At 38.7% G+C, this 18,325-nt stretch overlaps 1 protein-coding gene across 4 annotated transcripts in view; it reads right to left on the reverse strand.

The window, feature by feature from the left end:
* Positions 1-18,325, reverse strand: part of NUP153 (nucleoporin 153) — a 95,291-nt gene that overhangs the window by 21,391 nt on the left and 55,575 nt on the right. For 3 of the 4 annotated variants that reach the window (XM_054557248.2, XM_024248494.3, XM_024248493.3), the window contains 5 exons: positions 12,626-12,763; positions 11,262-11,360; positions 9,508-9,595; positions 3,371-3,496; positions 590-1,207 (listed from right to left, as the gene is read on the reverse strand). In XM_054557248.2, the coding sequence (XP_054413223.2) occupies positions 590-1,207; positions 3,371-3,496; positions 9,508-9,595; positions 11,262-11,360; positions 12,626-12,763 (1,069 nt within the window). Of the gene's footprint in view, positions 1-589; positions 1,208-3,370; positions 3,497-9,507; positions 9,596-11,261; positions 11,361-12,625; positions 12,764-15,294; positions 15,388-18,325 lie in introns of all 4 variants that reach the window. The other variant, XM_054557249.2, reaches the window with a different exon arrangement.

The following is an 18,325-nucleotide window of genomic DNA, read 5'->3' on the forward strand; positions in this document are numbered from 1 at the left end:
ATTACAAAACCATCAGAGCCACTTCTGGATGAGTTAAAGATTCAATATGAATCTTCACTAATTCTTCCAACTTTGAACAAACAGAAAAAACTCAAAACTAACTCCATGTTTCTGGCTGCCTAGATTAGAATTAGTGATTTGGTAATTTACAATCATTGCAACAGCTACAGCCTTTTCATTAACGACTATAGTCTACCCCCTAAAGAAACCTTCCCTGTAAATGACCACTAGCTATCCTGATTTCTATTTGGAGAAGTAATATTTTACTCTGTACAAAGGTTTGAGAAATATTACCCCATTCTAAGATCTTTCAGAATCTGTATTAGTCAACTTTGAACAAGAAATTTCTGATAAAACTGTACAGAAAGAGGAGGCTGGCATATATACCAGACTAGTTAACACATAACTATCCTAACTGAACATAAAGATCTAGCTGCAAACAAGACATTTTTACCTCAAGATAGTTTAGAAAAATTAATATGTATGAGAAACGCTCATCCTGAAACATCTAAAACAGGGATTCTTAGAATAAATTAAACTGTTCAACAGAAGTAATAAGCAAAATTACTCCATAAAGCCAAAAACATACCTGGTTTCTCAGACATACAGGACACACACTTATTGTCTTCTGCATTATTAGAAACACAGCATACTGAACACTCCCAAGATCCAACAGGCCTTTTGAATTTATCTCCAAATCCTAAGGTACCAGTGGTTGCAGTGCAGCTGGAAGATGAAGCAGTCATAGTCTCAGCACTTTCCGAAACCACTGTCAACGTAAGGGCTCGCTTCACACCAGTTCCAGGTTTCGGTGTTTCACAGGCTACACATTTTATTGCTTCAGGTTTATTTTGCACTAAACAGGTATCACAATCCCAAGTGTCTATCACCGGTTTAAATTTGTCTCCAAAGCCTGTCCCTGATGCAGAAAGAGTTGTTTTGCCACTTTTATTTGGTGTTTCAATTCCAGTCTGTTTAGCAGTATCTCTGGGTGACAATTTTGCTGCTTGACAGGCTATGCATTTGTTGTCTGTAACTTTGTTCTGGAGTAGACATGTATCACACTGCCATGATGACCCAGCTTTTAAACTCTCCCCAAACCCAATTCCACTAGAAGAAAAGCTACTTATTGCTGGTCTTGTATAAACTACTGGGCTTGTTGTGGTGGGCTGAGCAGCAACAGAATCTATCTTCGATGATGCGAAACCTACAATGAACGAAGGAGAGAGTGCAACGTTAGAGAAGCTTTATAAATCAAAGCATTAATTTTTTATTACTGAGAAGACGTTTACCTCACTGCACACTTACTACAATCCAAGATGAACTACTTGAGAATTGTTTTTCACTTAAGTAATCATATTTATCAATTACCTAATAAGTTACACTTAGACCATTTAAAATTCTACAAAAGATGTTTTGTTTACAGGATATCACCTTCTCCTTCAAGGAATTTCTAGTTTGATGCTTTCAATGATACTAATTTACTGATATGTATTATTGCCATCCACATTTTGCTATATTCTGTCTTTCTACAAACACAGAATACTCGCAGTCCTCTTCCTCCTTCATCCGTTTCTTCTTTTAAGTGTTCCATTGGCTATGCCAAATGGCTTCAATATCATCTTTGAATTTTGTCCAGTCATAACCTACTGCTGTGGTATTCTCTACCTTCAGTAAAATCAGCTGAGCAAGTCCTTCTGTTACCAAAACTGCTGTCATTGAGTTCATTCACTCAAGCTGTATTTTACTCATGAGAATGACTTTGTAATTGTTTACTTAGGACCAGTTAACTTTTGTCTTATACACATCAACACCATCTGTGATCTGTTTCTCCAGCCTTTACCCGCCAAAGAAAAAGAAATTAAAAGGAGAGAAGATGCAGAAGGTTATTAGAGGTTTTCTAGTTCCACAAAATAATCCAGCCTAGAGCTATTTTTAGCCTAAGGACAAAATACCACATATTTGAGTTATTCCCAGTGGTCAACAATGTGTTATTTTGCTTATGATTAATTTAAATCACTAAGATTGGCAAGATGTTAACAGTAACCATCTCAAGGCATTACAGATTTCTTTTTCTTCCACTTTTTCAGATTTTCCTAATTTCAGTCAAATGAAGATTCTCCCCAAACATTTCCTATTTAAGAAGTAAAAAGGGAGCAGGGGGAGGTTGGCATCATGAATGCAAAGTGTAAGCCCAGATACATAAGACAGACTATACACATTTGAGGCTTGCCTACTACTTGGTTAATTCCAGTACAAGCATTCTGGAGTTCTGCCATAACTGCATGGAACTGTCCAAGCTACTGGACTCCTGTAGGCAGTATATTTATCTATAAAATGAGAGAGCTGGACCAGAAAAATTGAATCCTTCTAAATCCTGTTGTAAAAGCCAACCTTATTTTTTAAGAAAACCTATCCTATTACACATGGACACATCTGGTGGGTATGTTTAAATTCTTTCTGAGCTATTAGATTATCTCACAGACAGTTTTACATTCTTTTATTTTTATTTTTATTTTTTTTAAAGACAGAGTCTTGTTCTGTCGCCCAGGCTGGAGTGCAGTGGTTCCATCTTGGTTCACTGCAACCTCCACCTCCCAGGTTCAAGCAACTCTCCTGCCTCAGCCTCCTGAGTAGCTAGAACTACAGGTGCATGCCAGCACGCCCAGCTAATTTTTTCTCTTTTTAATAGAGACGGGGTTTCGCCATGTTGGCCAGGCTGGTTTCGAACTCCTGACCTCAAGTGATCTGCCCGTCTTGGCCTCCCAAAGTGCTGGGATTACAGGGGTAAGCCACCGCGCCTGTCAAGTTTTACATTCTTATACTATGTATCATAAATGGAATTATGAACATCCTCTTTGTTTTCAAACAAAAAATTATTCTTATCTGAGAACTATTTATCCCCTAATTATTACCTACTAGCTTTCAAACCTTGCTTCAATTCAAGTGAGTACTGCTCCCTATGTATATGTTACAATTCAGCAGATGCTTTCCACTTGGCCTTGTTCCATATTTACCAAACTGGGGAACAATTCAAGAAGGCAGTTCAGTGCTCTCACAAGAGAAAGACATGTCTATGTGTATCATCAGGTTTACTTACTCTTATTCCTCACTGGCCTACCTCTATTAATGGAGAATCCATTTCCTCCTCCTCCTACACTTGCCTCTTAGAAATTTCATTTTAGTATAGAGTCCTTTGGCTTGTAAGATATTTCCAGCAAAAGAATTACACCTAACTACATCTCTATTCAAAAGTAAATCTCCTACCAAACTAGTCAGAAATTTTTAAAAGCCTATAGTATAATACAAAATGACATTAAATTGAGATCATGAGTTTGTAATCAAAAGGCTTATCTTTTAATTATCTTACCAGGGCTTTTCAGAATATCTAGAACACTTCCTTCTTTCAGGATTTCTGCAGGTCTAAAAGGACCCTCACAATCTTCAGGTGGTGTCTTCTTACAATTTGTACTGTTCACTGCAGTGCCATCATGAGCTGTAATTTTTTTAAATTTAATAATATTATGCCAAATAAAACACTGGACTCTCAAATGCATTTTAAAAAATCTTTCAAAACCATCTTTTGCATTAATTTCTAAAAGTTCATGAAAAAAGTCACTGTAATTCAATAAACAAATGACTTTACAGGGATAATTTGCCATTACAAGGAGATAAAAACACTATTCCCATACTGTATAACTTCCCCCGCCAATAAAAAGGCAAAAAAAATAAACTATAACTATCGTCCAATTAACTGACTGATAATCAAAACAAACTAAAAAACTGGAGAGGATATGGCAACTAGGGCAAGCCCATCTACTGCATGAAATATCTGATTACACAACAATTTACAAAACTAATCAAAAAAAGTAATTTTCAACTGAGCAATTATTTCATTTTTAGAAATTCACACTATTAATATAGTTGAAAATATCCTTCAGTTATAATATTGAAAACCTGTATGGCAAAATATTAAATAAGGGTATATGGTTATATAAATTACATAACAGTGACATGATGAAATACTTATGCAGCCACAAAAATCATTCTTTTTCAAAACAGAGAGTGAGTGTCTTGTCAGCAAGGCCGGAGTACAGTGGTGCAATCATAGCTTAATGCAGCCTCAAACTCCTGGGCTCAAGCAATCCTCCCACCTTAGCCTCTCAAGTAGCCAGGAACACAGGTGCATGCCACCACATCTAGCTAATTTTTTTTTTACGTTTCTGTAGACATGAGGTCTCACTATGGCTGGCCAGACTGGTCTTAAACTCCTGGCCTCAGGTGATCCTCCCACATTGGCCTCCCAAAGCACTGGCATTACTGGCATGAGTCATCACGCCTGGCCCACAAAAATCATTCTTAAAAGTGTAGTTATGGGTAAAAGCAGGTTGAAAAGTCTAGAATGTTTACATCTAAAGAGTAATGGTAGCTGCTAGCAGTAAGATGAGTGACTTAGTGCTTTTACTTTTTATGCTTTCTAAACTTGCATCCTTGTATTTAGAGATCTACATTTTCAGTGTGATAATGGTTTTATTGTTATATTTTTAAGGGGTGATTTCCATTTACAGATGAAACTAAGATGTTTGGGATTGTTGAAGAGTGACCTGACATGTAAGTTTCTGGGTGGGATGGGGAGAGGAGGGATGGAACAAAAGAAACAGTAAGAAACAAGATGCGGCCAGGCACGGTGGCTTGTGCCTGTAATCCCAAGGACTTTGGGAGGCCAAGGCGGGCAGATCACGAAGTCAAGAAATCGAGACCATCCTGGCCAACATAGTGAAACCCCATCTCTACTAAAAATACAAAAAGTAGCTGGGTGTGGTGATGCACACCTGTAGTCTCAGCTACTCAGGAGGCTGAGGCAGGAGAATTGCTTGAACCTGGGAGGTGGAGGTTGCAGTGAGCCAAGATCGTGCCACTGTACTCCAGCCTGATGACAGAGCGAGACTCCATCTCAAAAACAAAAAAACAAACAAACAAAAAGGCCAGGCAGCGGTGGCTCACGCCTGTAATCCCAGCATTTTGGGAGGCCAAGGCAGGCGGATCACGAGGTCAGGAGATCGAGACCATCCTGGCTAACATGGTGAAACCCCGTCTCTACTAAAAATACAAAACAAATTAGCTGGGCGTGGTGGCAGGCGCCTGTAGTCCCAACTGCTCAGGAGGCTGAAGCAGGAAAATGGAGTGAACCCAGGAGGTGGAGCTTGCAGTGAAACGAGCTTGCACAACTGCACTCCAGCCTGGGCCACAGAGCGAGACTCCGTCTCAGAAAAAAAAAAAGAAAGAAAAAGAAACAAGATGGGTCAAAATGGTAAAAGTTGAAGCTGGCTAAATAGTATATGGGGATTCAGTCTACAATTCTACCTCTGAGAATCAAGTTTCCATAATGAAATATACTAATAACCAAGTTTTTCTTTTTAAGTGTTTGCCAATTTAAAAAGCAGTAGGTAAAGTACTTTCGGAAAAAACCTTTCCCTACCTCACACCATAAACAAAAATTCAAAATGGATCAATATCCTAAATATGGCATAAACACCATAAAACTCTTAGAAGAAAACCTAGGGAGTATAGCTCCAAGACCATGGATTTGGCAATGTATTCTCAGATATGACATGAAAAGCACAGCAACAGAAGAAAAAAATGGACTTCATCAAAATTAAAAACCTCTATCCATTCAAGGAAATTATCAAGAAAGCGAAAAGACAATCTATAAACGGGAAAAAATATCTGCAAATCACGTATCTGGTAAGGGTCTAGTGTCCAGACTAAGAACTCTTATAACTCAGTAACAAAAAGACAAACTATTTAATGGGTAAAGGACGTGAAAGGCATTCCTCCCTAAGATATTTAAATGGACAATAAGCACCTGAAAAAATGCAGCATCATTTGCATTAGGGAAATGCAAATCAAAACTACAACAAAGTATTACTTTACATCCACTAGGATTGCTATAGTCAAAAAAGAGAAAATACTAAGTGTTGGTGAAGTTGTATACTGCTAGTGGTAATGTGACATGGTTCAACTACGGTGGAAAACAGTTTAGTGATTCTTCAGAAAGTTTAATACAGAACTACCATCTGACCCATCAATTCCACTCCTAGGCACATATGAAAAAGCATTGAAACCAGTACTCAAACAAATACACGTACACATATGTTCACAGCAGCACCATTCACAATAGCCAAATGGTGGAAACAGCCCAAATGTCCATTAATGGATGAACAAAAATAAACTGTGGCACATTAATACAATAGAATATTATTCAGCCATAAAAGGAATGAAGTATTGAGACATAAGAACCTTGAAACCACTGTGCTAAGTGAAAGAACTCAGCTGTATGAAGCCACATTGTATGATTCTACTTACATGACATATTCAGAATAAGTCAATCCATAGAGACAGAACACAAGCTGACAGCTAGGGGGAGGGCAGTACGGGGAGCAACTTTTTAATGGACAGGGGTTTCCTGGTGAGGATGATAAATGTTTTGGAACTAGATAAAAAGTGGTGGCTGCACAACACTGTCAAGGTACTAAAGGCCACTGAATTATTCCCTTTAAAATGGCTGTATCATGTCAACTTCATCACAATAACAAAAATATAGGCCGGACACGGTGGCTCACGACTGTAATCCCAGCACTTTGAGACACCTAGGAGGCCAGATCACCTGAGGTCAGGAGTTGAAGACCAGCCTGGCAACATGACAAAACCCCATCTCTACTAAAAATACAAAAATTAGCCAGGCATGGTGGCAGGTGCCTGTAAATCACAGCTACTAGGGAAGCTGAGGCACAAGAATTGCTTGAACCCAGGAGATGGAGGTTGCGGTGAGCTGAGACTGCGCAACTGCACTCTAGCCTGGGTGACAGAATGTGCAACACCCACCCCCACAACCATCCCCAACAAAAATCACCACCACCCTTACAACTATGCCAAAACAAAGAAAACTTATAATTGAATTACGTTCTATCTTCCTTTATAATGAAAGTTAAATTGCTTTTCATAATTTACGGTAAAGTGTTAGGATTCCCTAAAGTATGCTCAAAAAGATGGGAAAAGGAGACAATGGAAAACTCAGCTCCTGTCACAAAGTAATCATGACTTCCACATTTTCAATTAGCTTTTTTAAATGATAGAAGTGGTGAGAACCAAGGGTGTCAAAGTGAGAAGACACAACTCTAAACAGGCCAGTCATAACCGACTCCTTAAAAATCTGGGTAACTTCCTGAGATATAATGAAACAAAGCTGTTGTAACAAATTGTTAATTATTCAGTTATCATTAGTAAAGCATTAGCAAATAGTGGGAAATATTTTAATGCCTTTTCTCGTAATAAGTCATGAAATTGGTAATTTGAAGAGGTTTAATCCTCTTGAATTAATAGTTAACATTAAAGAAAAAAAACTTGTGACAGGAAACACAATGGAAATTCCTTATTAATTTCTATTATGTAAGGCTGTGTTAACCAATTAAAAAAAAAGATAAGGTTGCAAACATACCAGTCAAATTCTTAGTTTGGGCCACTTCCATAATCTGGGCTCTTATCTTCAAGATCATTCAAAGCCAAAGGTATTTCTTTAGCTTCTATGTCCTGACTCTTTTTATTTTTTAATCTATCTTTTGAGGATCTAGTTTTTAAAAATTCCCAAACTCAGAAGATCGTTGAAGAAACGCTTCTGGATAGGGTAATATCTCCCAACTCATGTTTCTGCCTCTAACATGCCACTCCAACCCACACTAGCACTCACCACACTGCTATCACTATACTCACATCCATCTCACCCCCAAGTAAAAATCATTCAACATCTCCCTAATGCAGTCAGAATAAAATCCAATTCATTAGCATAGCATTCCAGAACTTTTAGAATTTAAAGCTACCTCTCCAACCTCATGACAAATTGTTTACAATTCTAAAGCATGTCATGACTTTTCTCTTGTTCCTGTGCCCTTGAGCTTTGTGTTTATATTTCTTGGGTAAAATGCCCTTGCTCAAAATTCTTGACCTGAGTAACTCAGCTCAGGTGTTTCTGATTTCCCCAAACACTTAAAAGAAAACCACCATTATAAAAAAAAAAAATTCGGCCGGGCACAGTGGCTCATGTCTGTAATCCCAATACTTTGGGAGGCCGAGGCGGGCAGACCACCTGAGGTCAGGAGTTCGTGACCAGCCTGGCCAAACATGGTGAAACACCGTCTCTACTAAAAATACAAAAAATTAGCCAGGGGGCAGGGCACGGTGGCTCACGCCTGTAATCCCAGCACTTTGGGAGGCCGAGGCAGGCGGATCACGAGGTCAGGAGATCAAGACCATCCGACCTAACATGTTGAAACCCTGTCTCTATTAAAAATACAAAACAATTAGCCAGGCGTGGTGGCAGGCGCCTGTGGTCCCAGCTACTTGGGAGGTTGAGGAGGAGAATGGCATGAACCTGGGAGGCAGAGGTTGCAGTGAGCCAAGATTATGCCACTGTACTCCAACCTGGGGGATACAACAAGGCTCCGTCTCACAATTAAAAGAAAAAAAAAAGTAGCCAGCAGGGTGGCAGGCACCTGTAATCTAAGCTACTGGCAGGAGAAATCATTTGAACTCGGGAGGCAGAGGTTGCAGTGAGCCAAGACCGTGCCATTGCACTCCAGCCTGGGCAACAGAGCCAGACTCTGTCTCAAAAAAAAAAAAAAAAAAAAAGAATTCTATGTTTTAATTCTCTGATTATTCTTTCTTTCCTTCCTTTTTTTTTTTTTGGAGATAGGGTCTTGCTCTGTCAGCCAGCTGTAATGTGGTAGTGCAATCATAGCTCCCTGCAGCCTTGACTTCCTGGGCTCAAGCAACTCTCCCACTTCAGCCACCCAGGTAGCTGGGACTACAGGCTCACGCCACCACCTGGTTATTTCTTTTTCTTTTTTTTTTTTTTTTTTTTTTTTTTCAGTAGGGATGAGTCTTGCTGTGCTGCCTAGGATCATCTTGAGCTCCTGGCCTCAAGCAATCCTCCCACCACAGCCTCCCAAACTGCTGGGTTTACAGGCATGACCCATGGCCTCCTTCCTTCAATGATGCTGATTTCTTCGGTTCAGAAATTATGTATCACAATCTACATGGGGCTGCATAACCTTTATACATAAAAATGTTTGTGAACTGAATGGTAAAAACTAGAAATAAAATCTACTACAACTATAATGTAGACAACCTATAAATTTCTTATAACGAGACTTGCTTTATAACTAACTTGTCACCTTGTTTTGACTAAACAAAGATAGTGGATAAATCTGCTACCATGCCTATCTCTCTCAAAACCAAACTGACACTTACGTTTAAGGAGCTAAGTATCTCTAAAGATAATTAATAAAAAGCACCGTCAAAAAGGTTAAATAATAGCGCCTGCTTGCTTTTCAGAGCTAATCTCATCCAAATGAAGGCATTTAAAAGAATTACCAAAGGTGAAGGAACCTGAAATACTAATGTACTGTATGCAATTTTTTTTACGTTAAAATGTAAGAAATTTTCACTTACCTGAACTACTTATAATTGGTTCTAAAGTACTACTAGAACCAGGAAGTTCTGCTGTTTTTGCAACAGGCACACTAAATGTAAATCCAATCTGTAAAAAGAAAGAATATCCTTATACTTAGTTTTCAATAAGTATCAAATATAGAGCTTTTTTTTCCCCCGAGACGGAGTCTTACTCTGTCGCCCAGGCTGGAGTGCAGTGGCGCAATCCTGGCTCACTGCAACCTCTGCCTCCCAGGTTCACGCCATTCTCCTGCCTCAGCCTCCCAAGCAGCTGGGACTACAGGAGCTCGCCACCACACTTGGCTAATTTTTTGTATTTTTAGTAGAGATGGGGTTTCACCGTGTTAGCCAGGATGGTCTTGATCTACTGACCTTGTGATCCACCCGCCTCGGCCTCCCAAAGTGCTGGGATTACAGGCGTGAGCAACCACGCCCGGCCCAAATATAGAGGTTATTTTTATCCCAAGTCAAAAACATACTTTCACCTATTTTAAGATACAGTTTATAATATTTCACTATCTCTAAAAGTGAGATTCTTATATTGAATGGCAATGTCACAGTTTAACAGGCAGCATTTTAAATTTCTCAGGCACTTTTTCTTTCAAAACAGTATATAAAATAATGATGGTGTGTTCCTAATGCCCAGTTCCAATTTCTGAATGCCATTTTCTTTCTTTTTTTTTTTTTTTTTTGTTTTGAGGTGGAGTTTCACTCTTGTTGCCCGAGCTGGAGTGCAATGGCACAATCTCGGCTTACTGCAACCTCTACCTCCCAGGTTCAAACAATTCTCCTGTCTCAGCCTCCTAAGTAGTTGGGATTATAGGCGTGCACCACCATGCCTGGCTAATTCTGTATTTTCTTTTTTTTTTTTTTTTTTTTTTTTTTTTTAGTAGAGACGAGGTTCCACTATGTTGGTCAGGCTGGTCTCGAACTCTTGACCTCAAGTGATCCACCTGCCTCGGCCTCCCAAAGTGCTGGGATTACAGGCATGAGCCACCATGCCCGGCCTCAAATGCCATTTTCTAATAAAAAGTATGACACTTCTGGGACAGCTGATGGATTTCCGCATGTGGCAAGGAAACTACATTTGATCTGTAACATCTACTTGTGTCAGAAGACAAGGACACAGTCAAAACTAGAAAATGACATATTAAAATAATATGAACATGCCAAATCTGGGGCAATTTGAATATTAAACTACGTGTTATTCTTACTCCAAATATTCACTTTTCAATCATGAAAGAAAAAAATGCCCAGAACTTTTCTAGATTAAAGGTAAATCAAGACACACGTTTTAACTAAATGCAGTATCATGTAGTTGATTAGGTCCTAGTCTTTAATTGGCTCTAGGACAGAAATAAAACAGCAATTAAAGGACAGTCTGGGGATAATGGGGAAATCTAAATATGGACCATGTCGTTATTATATCATGTCAAATTTCTTGGGTATGATAGCTGTATTGTGGGGATGCAAAGGAATGTCCTTTTTCTTAAGGGACACATGGAGAAGAATTAAGGAAATCCAGATGTTTGCATTTTAACTTTCAAATGGTACAGAAGAAAATGAATATGCATACATATGTACATTATGTAGTGAAGAATACATGATTGTTCAAAAGTTTTTTACACAGAGTATTTTTTAAGTTGGAAGAAAAATAACAGTGTTTCTCACCACCAATGGCATCTTAGATTTGATAAAAACATAACATGGCTTTGAAATCAGTAAATATATACCATTCCTTGCTTGTTACTTACAGATGATGGAGGTAGTACATCTGCCTCAGTAGATTTTACGATTGGAGATGAAAATTTAAACATGGGACTGCCAGTGCTGCTCGGAGAGGTCATTTGTACCTGGTTTTCCAAATTATTAAGAAATGATACAAAAAGAGCTTTTTAGAAAAATAAAGTGACAATAAAAGACATTAAGCAAACTGATTATTCCAAAGACACTAAGTATTTTTTTCCTTTTAAATTTAAAAATCTCACTTTAAGTTCTGAAAAACACAGAACTGTAAGTGTTATAAAATCTGGCTTCCTTTAAGGAGTACACACAATCTTAGAGGTGGATATTTGTATAAAAAAGTAAAGTAACATCTATAAGAATATGTTCAGAAGAAGTGAAAGCAAGAAAGCAAGCATTAAAATTTCAGGAGCAGGCCAGGCACAGTGCCTCACACCTGTGATCCCAGCACTTTGGGAAGCCATGACAGAGGGAACTGCTTGAACCCAAGATTTCAAGACCAGCCTGGGTAACACAGCAAGACCTCACCTATAAAAATATTTTTTGGCCAGGAGTGGTGGCTCACGCTTGTAATCCTAGCACTTTGGGAGGCCAAGGCAGGCGGATCACCTGAAGTCAGGAGTTCAAGATCAGCCTAATCAACATGGTGAAACCCTGTCTCTACTAAAAACACAAAAATTAGCCAGTCATGGTGGTAGGCACCTGTAATCCCAGCTACTCAGGAGGCTGAGGCAGGATAATCGCTTGAACCCAGGAGGTGGAGGCTGCAGTGAGCCAAGATCGTGCCACTGCACTCCAGCCTGGGTGACAGGGCGAGACTCAAGCTGAAAAAATAAATAAATATTCTTAAAACATTTTTTTTTAATTAGCTGGGTGTGGTGGTGTACACCTGTAGTCCCAGCTACTCAGAAGGCTGAGGTGGGAGGATCACTTGAGCCCAGGAGATGGAAGCTGCAATGAGCTGTGATTGCACCACTGCTCTCTAGCCTCGGCAATACAGCGAGACACCATTTCAAAAAAAAAAAAATTCAGGAGCACATTAAAAGATGTTAAGCCTAGCTGAGAGGTAAAAACAATGAAACACTGAGTGCACTCCTACCCAAAAAGTATCTTACTGGAAACATTATTTGGAAACAAATTTACAAGAATCTCCTTCTCTATGGTATTGCATAAGAGTTGAGGAACACTCCATTATGATGTATCCAAGATATTTGTACATTTTTTTAAAAAAGCAAAACAGCATTTCCATTTCTCTGTTTACTATGTTATTAATTTCCATAATGAAAATTAAACACTGTTTATAGTATAGGTTTTTTTTAAATAAAGAATTAAGAAAGAACAAATGTCACCTGTTATTTATATAATGGTTTTGTACCTTGTTTGTTAATGATTGAGACGAATTGATGGGTGATGGAGAGGAAGCTGTGATCTCAGGGGAACTAAAATTAAAGGTAGGCAGTGAAGAACTGGTGATCGGTAGAGAGATTTTCGGTAATACTGGAACTTCCATTTCCTAAAACATAACATGTTGTATGATATATTTCATCTTTTACATCATTCTTTTATCTCTACTTATTTTCAGCATGAAAGTATACAGGAAGAAGATGGTACCATATAGTGTTAACACTGTGGGTTCTTCAATCAGAAAAACTAAACAAGATTTTTAATCCCAGCTGTGCCACCAACCAGCCATTTGACTTTGGGAACCTAACTGCCTTCTGTACCAATTTCCTAATTGGCAAAACTGTGGGAAAAAAATAGTAATTCTTACAATATACTACAGTTGTTGTACTAATATGAAACATAAAGTTATATATCGTAGCCTACCTTATCCATGGTTTCAATTTCCAGTTTCCCTGACCCATAGTCAACCATGATCCAAAGATATTATATACAATAAGATATTGAGAGAAAAAGAGACTACATTCATATAACCTTTATTACATTATAGTGTTATAATTGTTCCATTTTATTGTTGTTGTTCATCTCTGACTGTGCCTACTTATAAACTTCATCATAGATATGTATGTATAAGAAAAAACACAGTATATACAGGGTTCAATACTATCTGCAGTTTCAGGTATGCCCTGGGATTCTTGGAACATATCCCTTGCAGATAAGGGGGTGAGGGGGAGCACTATATGGTCTTGGCAAGTGAAACAAGCATTTAGTAACTGTCAGTACTGAGGAGTCTGGAGAGCCGCTTTGATTTTTAACCCAACTGAACAAAGAGCACCCTAAGTCTCCAATGATCCCCAGATTAAGAACAAACAAAACGAGTTCCACTTCTGCTAAAGGCAGAGTAGCTTCTACCTGATAAATGTTTAGATATATAATTATAAACTCTGGAAAAAATTATAAAGAAACAATCATCTGAAGGCACGAGAGCAACCAAAAGCAAGAAGAAACTGGAAGGGAGGGGACACTTGGAAGATGGGAAGGGCACTGAGTGACCTTCCTGTTCTCTTCATGAGTTGCTGCCACTGAATACCTGAAGTTCTGAGAGAAAACAGCAAACCTGTTAACTGAACAATCAGCCAGAAAAGGAGGTGAGATGCAGAAATGAAGAGCCACAGAAAAGGAACCTCAAAGTCTACATATAAGCCACCCAAATCTCTAGTGGACCCGTAAACTACACAGCTGTGAGGCAGGCTCCAAGCTGCCAAATAAAACTAAAAACTTTCAGCTGCTGCCTACCACAGGGGAGGCAGAATGAGTTCAGAGAAGTCCGTTGCCAGCTAAAATAATCTGAATACTTCAAATGGATGCAGTTTATTGTAAATAAATCACACCTCAATAAAACTGATCCAAAAGCCCAAAGCAAAATAAAGACACTTCCAGATAAAACTAAGAATCTACTTCTATAAAACCTGCTCTACAAGTTCTTCAGGCTGAAAGGAAATGTTACCAAATGGAAATTCAGATTTCAGAAAGACATGAGGAATATGTGAGCAAACAAAAATTTTTCTCTTAATTTCCTTAAAATATATTTAACGATATAAAGCAAAAAGTACACATTGAATTTACAGCTTCTCCAGATGTAATACAAGTAAGTACAGCATAAATGCCAGGGAAGACAGGTAGTAAATCTAACTACACAGCTGCAATCTTGTTAATTTTTACAGGATGTGGTATGAAAGTAACATAAAGCAATCTGAAAAACATTATGGAAGACACAGAAATCCCAAGGGAACCACTAAATAATGCAAAAGAGGGAGAGTTAAAAATCTAACAAATAAATTAAAATGACTTGTAACCCTAGCACTTTGGGAGGCCGAGGTAGGACAGCTTGAGGCCTAGAGTTCAAGACCAGTCTGGACAACACAGCGAGACCCCGTCTCTATAAAAACCAAACAAACAAAAAACTAGCCAGGTGCAGTGGCATGCCTGTAGTCCCAGTACCTGGGAGGCTGAGGTGGGAGAATGGCCTGAGTCCAGGAGTTCGAGGCTGTAGTGGGCCATGACTGTGCCACTGCACTCCATCCTGGGTGACAGCAAGAACCCATCTCAAAAAACAAAAACAAAACCAATAAAAACAGAATTCTAATAATAAATATTAAATAATTAAATAATAAATATCCCCTTAACCCCCAAATGGCAGCTTTCAAAAGGAACAACAGAAAACAGTGGATGAATGATAGCCTTCATTCCAACCATATCAAAAATTATATTAACTATAAATGGATTTGGTGTTCCAATTAAAAGACAGAAAATGGACAGAAAGGCAAAACTCAGTTATATGCTGTTTACCTGAAGCCTACTTTAAATATAAATATGGACAGGCTCAAAGTATATGAATGGAAAAAGATATGCCCCGAAACTACTAAGCATAAGAAGGCTTATTCCAGTAAGAGTGGCTGTATTAATACCAAAGTAGATTTCAAGACAAAAAATATTTCCAAAAGTTTTTTTTTTAAAAGGACACTTAATAATATTAAAAGGACAAATCACTATGGAGCCACAGAATAAATGTAAAGTGTATGCTCTCATGAGGGCCTCAAAATATATGAAACAAAAATTGAGGTTAGGCATGGTAGCGCATGCCTGTAATCTCAGCACTTTGAGAGGCCAAGATGGGATGATCGCTTGAGCGCAGGAGCTTGAGATCAGCCTAGGCAATATGGTGAAACCTTGTCTCTACAAATAATTTTAAAAATTGGCGAGGTATGATGGCACATGCCTGTGGTCCCAGCTACTTGAGAGGCTCAGGTGGCCATGTCACTGCACTCCAGCCTGGGAAACAGAGTGACATCTCATCTCAAAAATAAATAAATAAATAAATAAATAAATAAATAAATAACCAAGGGGGTAAGACAAATTCACCAAATAAAAGTTGGCAATTTTAACCCCCATCTCTCAATAATTTAACAGGCTAACCATACCCTCCCTCCCCATGAAAAATGAATAAGAACAAAGATCTAATACTATCAGCTTACTTCTATAGATCACTATACCCAACAACTACAGAATATATTTTCTTTAAGAATTATCAAGCAGACCATACACTGAACTATAAACAAGTCTCAATACATTTCAAAACACTGAAGTCATAATCTCAATCTTTTTCTAATCACAATGAAATTAAATTAGAAATCAATACCCTCCCTCCCAAATATTTGGAAATTCAATACATTTCTAAATAATCCATGGGTCAAATACAAAAATCAAAAGAAATCAGAAAAACTATAAAGCAAAATTACAACACTTCTAGAAGCAAGCACAGGAAGCTATCTTTGTAGCCTGGTGATAGGCAAAATTTTCTTAGGACACAAAGAATAAAAACATTAGAAAAAAAAATCCAGTCTTCATAAAATTTAGAACATCTGCCAATCAAAAGATATCATTAAGAAAATGAATAGGCAAGCAAGACTGGGAAAAAAATATTTGTTAAGAAATGTATCTGACAAAGTACCTAGGTCCAGAATTTATATAAAGACCTCCCAAAACTCAGTAAGAAGACAACTGGCTGGGCACGGTGGCTCATGGCCTGTAATCCCAGCACTTTGGGGAGCCAAGGTAGGTGGATCACCTAAGGTCAGGAGTTCGAGACCAGCCTGACCAACATGGTGAAACCCATCTCTACTAAAAATACAAAAAAAAAAATTAGCTGGGCGTGGTGGCACACACCTGTAATCCCAGCTACTAGGGAGACTGAGGTAGGAGAATCACTTGAACCCATGAGGCGGAGGCTGCGGTGAGCTGAAACCACACCATTGCACTCCAGCCTAGCGCTTTGGTAGGCCAAGGCGGGTGGACTGCCTGAGCTCAGGAGTTTAAGACTAGCCTGGGCAACATGGTGAAACCCTGTCTCTAATGAAATATAAAAAATTAGCCGGGCATGGCAGTGTCCGCCTGTCATCCCAGCTACTTGGGAGGCTGACACGGGAGAGTTGCTTGAACCTGGGAGGCGGAGGCTGCAGTGAGCCAAGATCGTGCCACTGCACTCCAGCCTGGGCAACAGAGCGAGACTCCATCTCAAAAAAAGAACTGAACAGACACCTCACAAAAAAAGATACACAAATGGCCAATGAGCACATAAAAAAGAACACAATATTATTAGTCATCAAGGAAATGCAAATTAAAATTACAATGAGATACCACCACACACAAACCAGAATGACTAAAATTTAAAAGATGACTATCAACTATTGGTAAGGATACAAACTAAATAAAATGTTCATATACTGCTGAGAGGGATATAAAATGGCACACTTTAGAAAACAGTATGACGGCTCCTTAGAAAGTTAAACATACAACTTAGCACCTCTTCTTCCAGGTATTTACCCCAGAGAAATAAATTTATTTACAAAAAAGACCTGAACAAGAATGTTCCCAGTAGCTTTACTCACAATAGCCAGGGACAAAAGGATACGTAGTGAGTAACTATATGACGTTGCAGAACAAGTGAAACCAATACATGGTGGAAAAAATGAGAACAGTGATTGCCTCTGGGGTAGGAGGTGACGGCAACTGACTGAGAGGGAGGACAACTGAAATTTCTAGGATGATAGAAATATTCAATCTCTTGATAGGGGCTTGCATAACACAGATGTAAGCATTTGTCAAATTTATTAAATGGCACACCTAAGAATTTAACATTTCACTATATGTCAATTTTGCTATGTTATAAAAAGAACAACAAATATTTAACTCTACTTCATTCTATGTATGCTGACGTATTTGGGGGCAAAGTGTACTAATGTCTTCAACTATCTTTAAAATGCACCAAAAAAAAAAAAAAAAAAGATGGACAGGTAAATTTTTCTTTTTTGATAAAGCAAATGTAACACAAAATGTTGGATGTTGGAATCTAACTGCTACTGTGTGTATCCACTGCACAGTTCTTTGAATATTTCATGTTTGAAATTTGTCATAATCAACTGAGGGAGGAGGAGCAAACAAAAGATGCATCTGGCTATTTTTGTAGGGAAGCTTCTCTTCTCTGTCCAACCTCCAGCCTAGAACCCTAAAAACATCAACTATATAATCTACTCTCTCATGCCAACTCCTTAAGGCACACACTTGTCCACAGTGGTTCCTTATATTACTGACCCTGAAACAATTTGTTTTTTTTTTTTTTTTGAGACGGAGTTTCGATCTTGTTGCCCAGGCCGGAGTGCAGTGGTGCGATCTTGGCTCACTGCAACCTCCACCTTCTGGTTTCAACCAATTCTCCTGCCTCAGCCTCCCAAGTATCTGGGACGACAGGCGCCTGCCACTACGCCCGGCTAATTTTTGTATTTTTAGTACAGACAGGGTTTCACCATGTTGGCCAGGCTGGTCTCGAATTCCTGACCTCGTGATCCGCCCACCTCAGCCTCCAAAAGTGCTGGGATTACAGGTGCGAACCACCGCGCCCAGCCGATCTTGAACCAATTCTATCATTTGATTTCTACTCCCCCAAATTTTGACTTAGTAGATCATAAGTGGGTCCCACTAATCTAAGAGGAAAAAAAAGCCAAGAATTCTGCTAACTTGATGCTTAGAGACATCTCAAGTAGAACACACATTTCACAATTCACTATCTAATACCTTTGTAATATCCTTACATGGGTTATCTCATATGAGGTAGATA

Source organism: Pongo abelii, chromosome 5 (genome assembly GCF_028885655.2).
Source record: "Pongo abelii isolate AG06213 chromosome 5, NHGRI_mPonAbe1-v2.0_pri, whole genome shotgun sequence".
Taxonomy (NCBI): Eukaryota; Metazoa; Chordata; class Mammalia; order Primates; family Hominidae; genus Pongo; species Pongo abelii.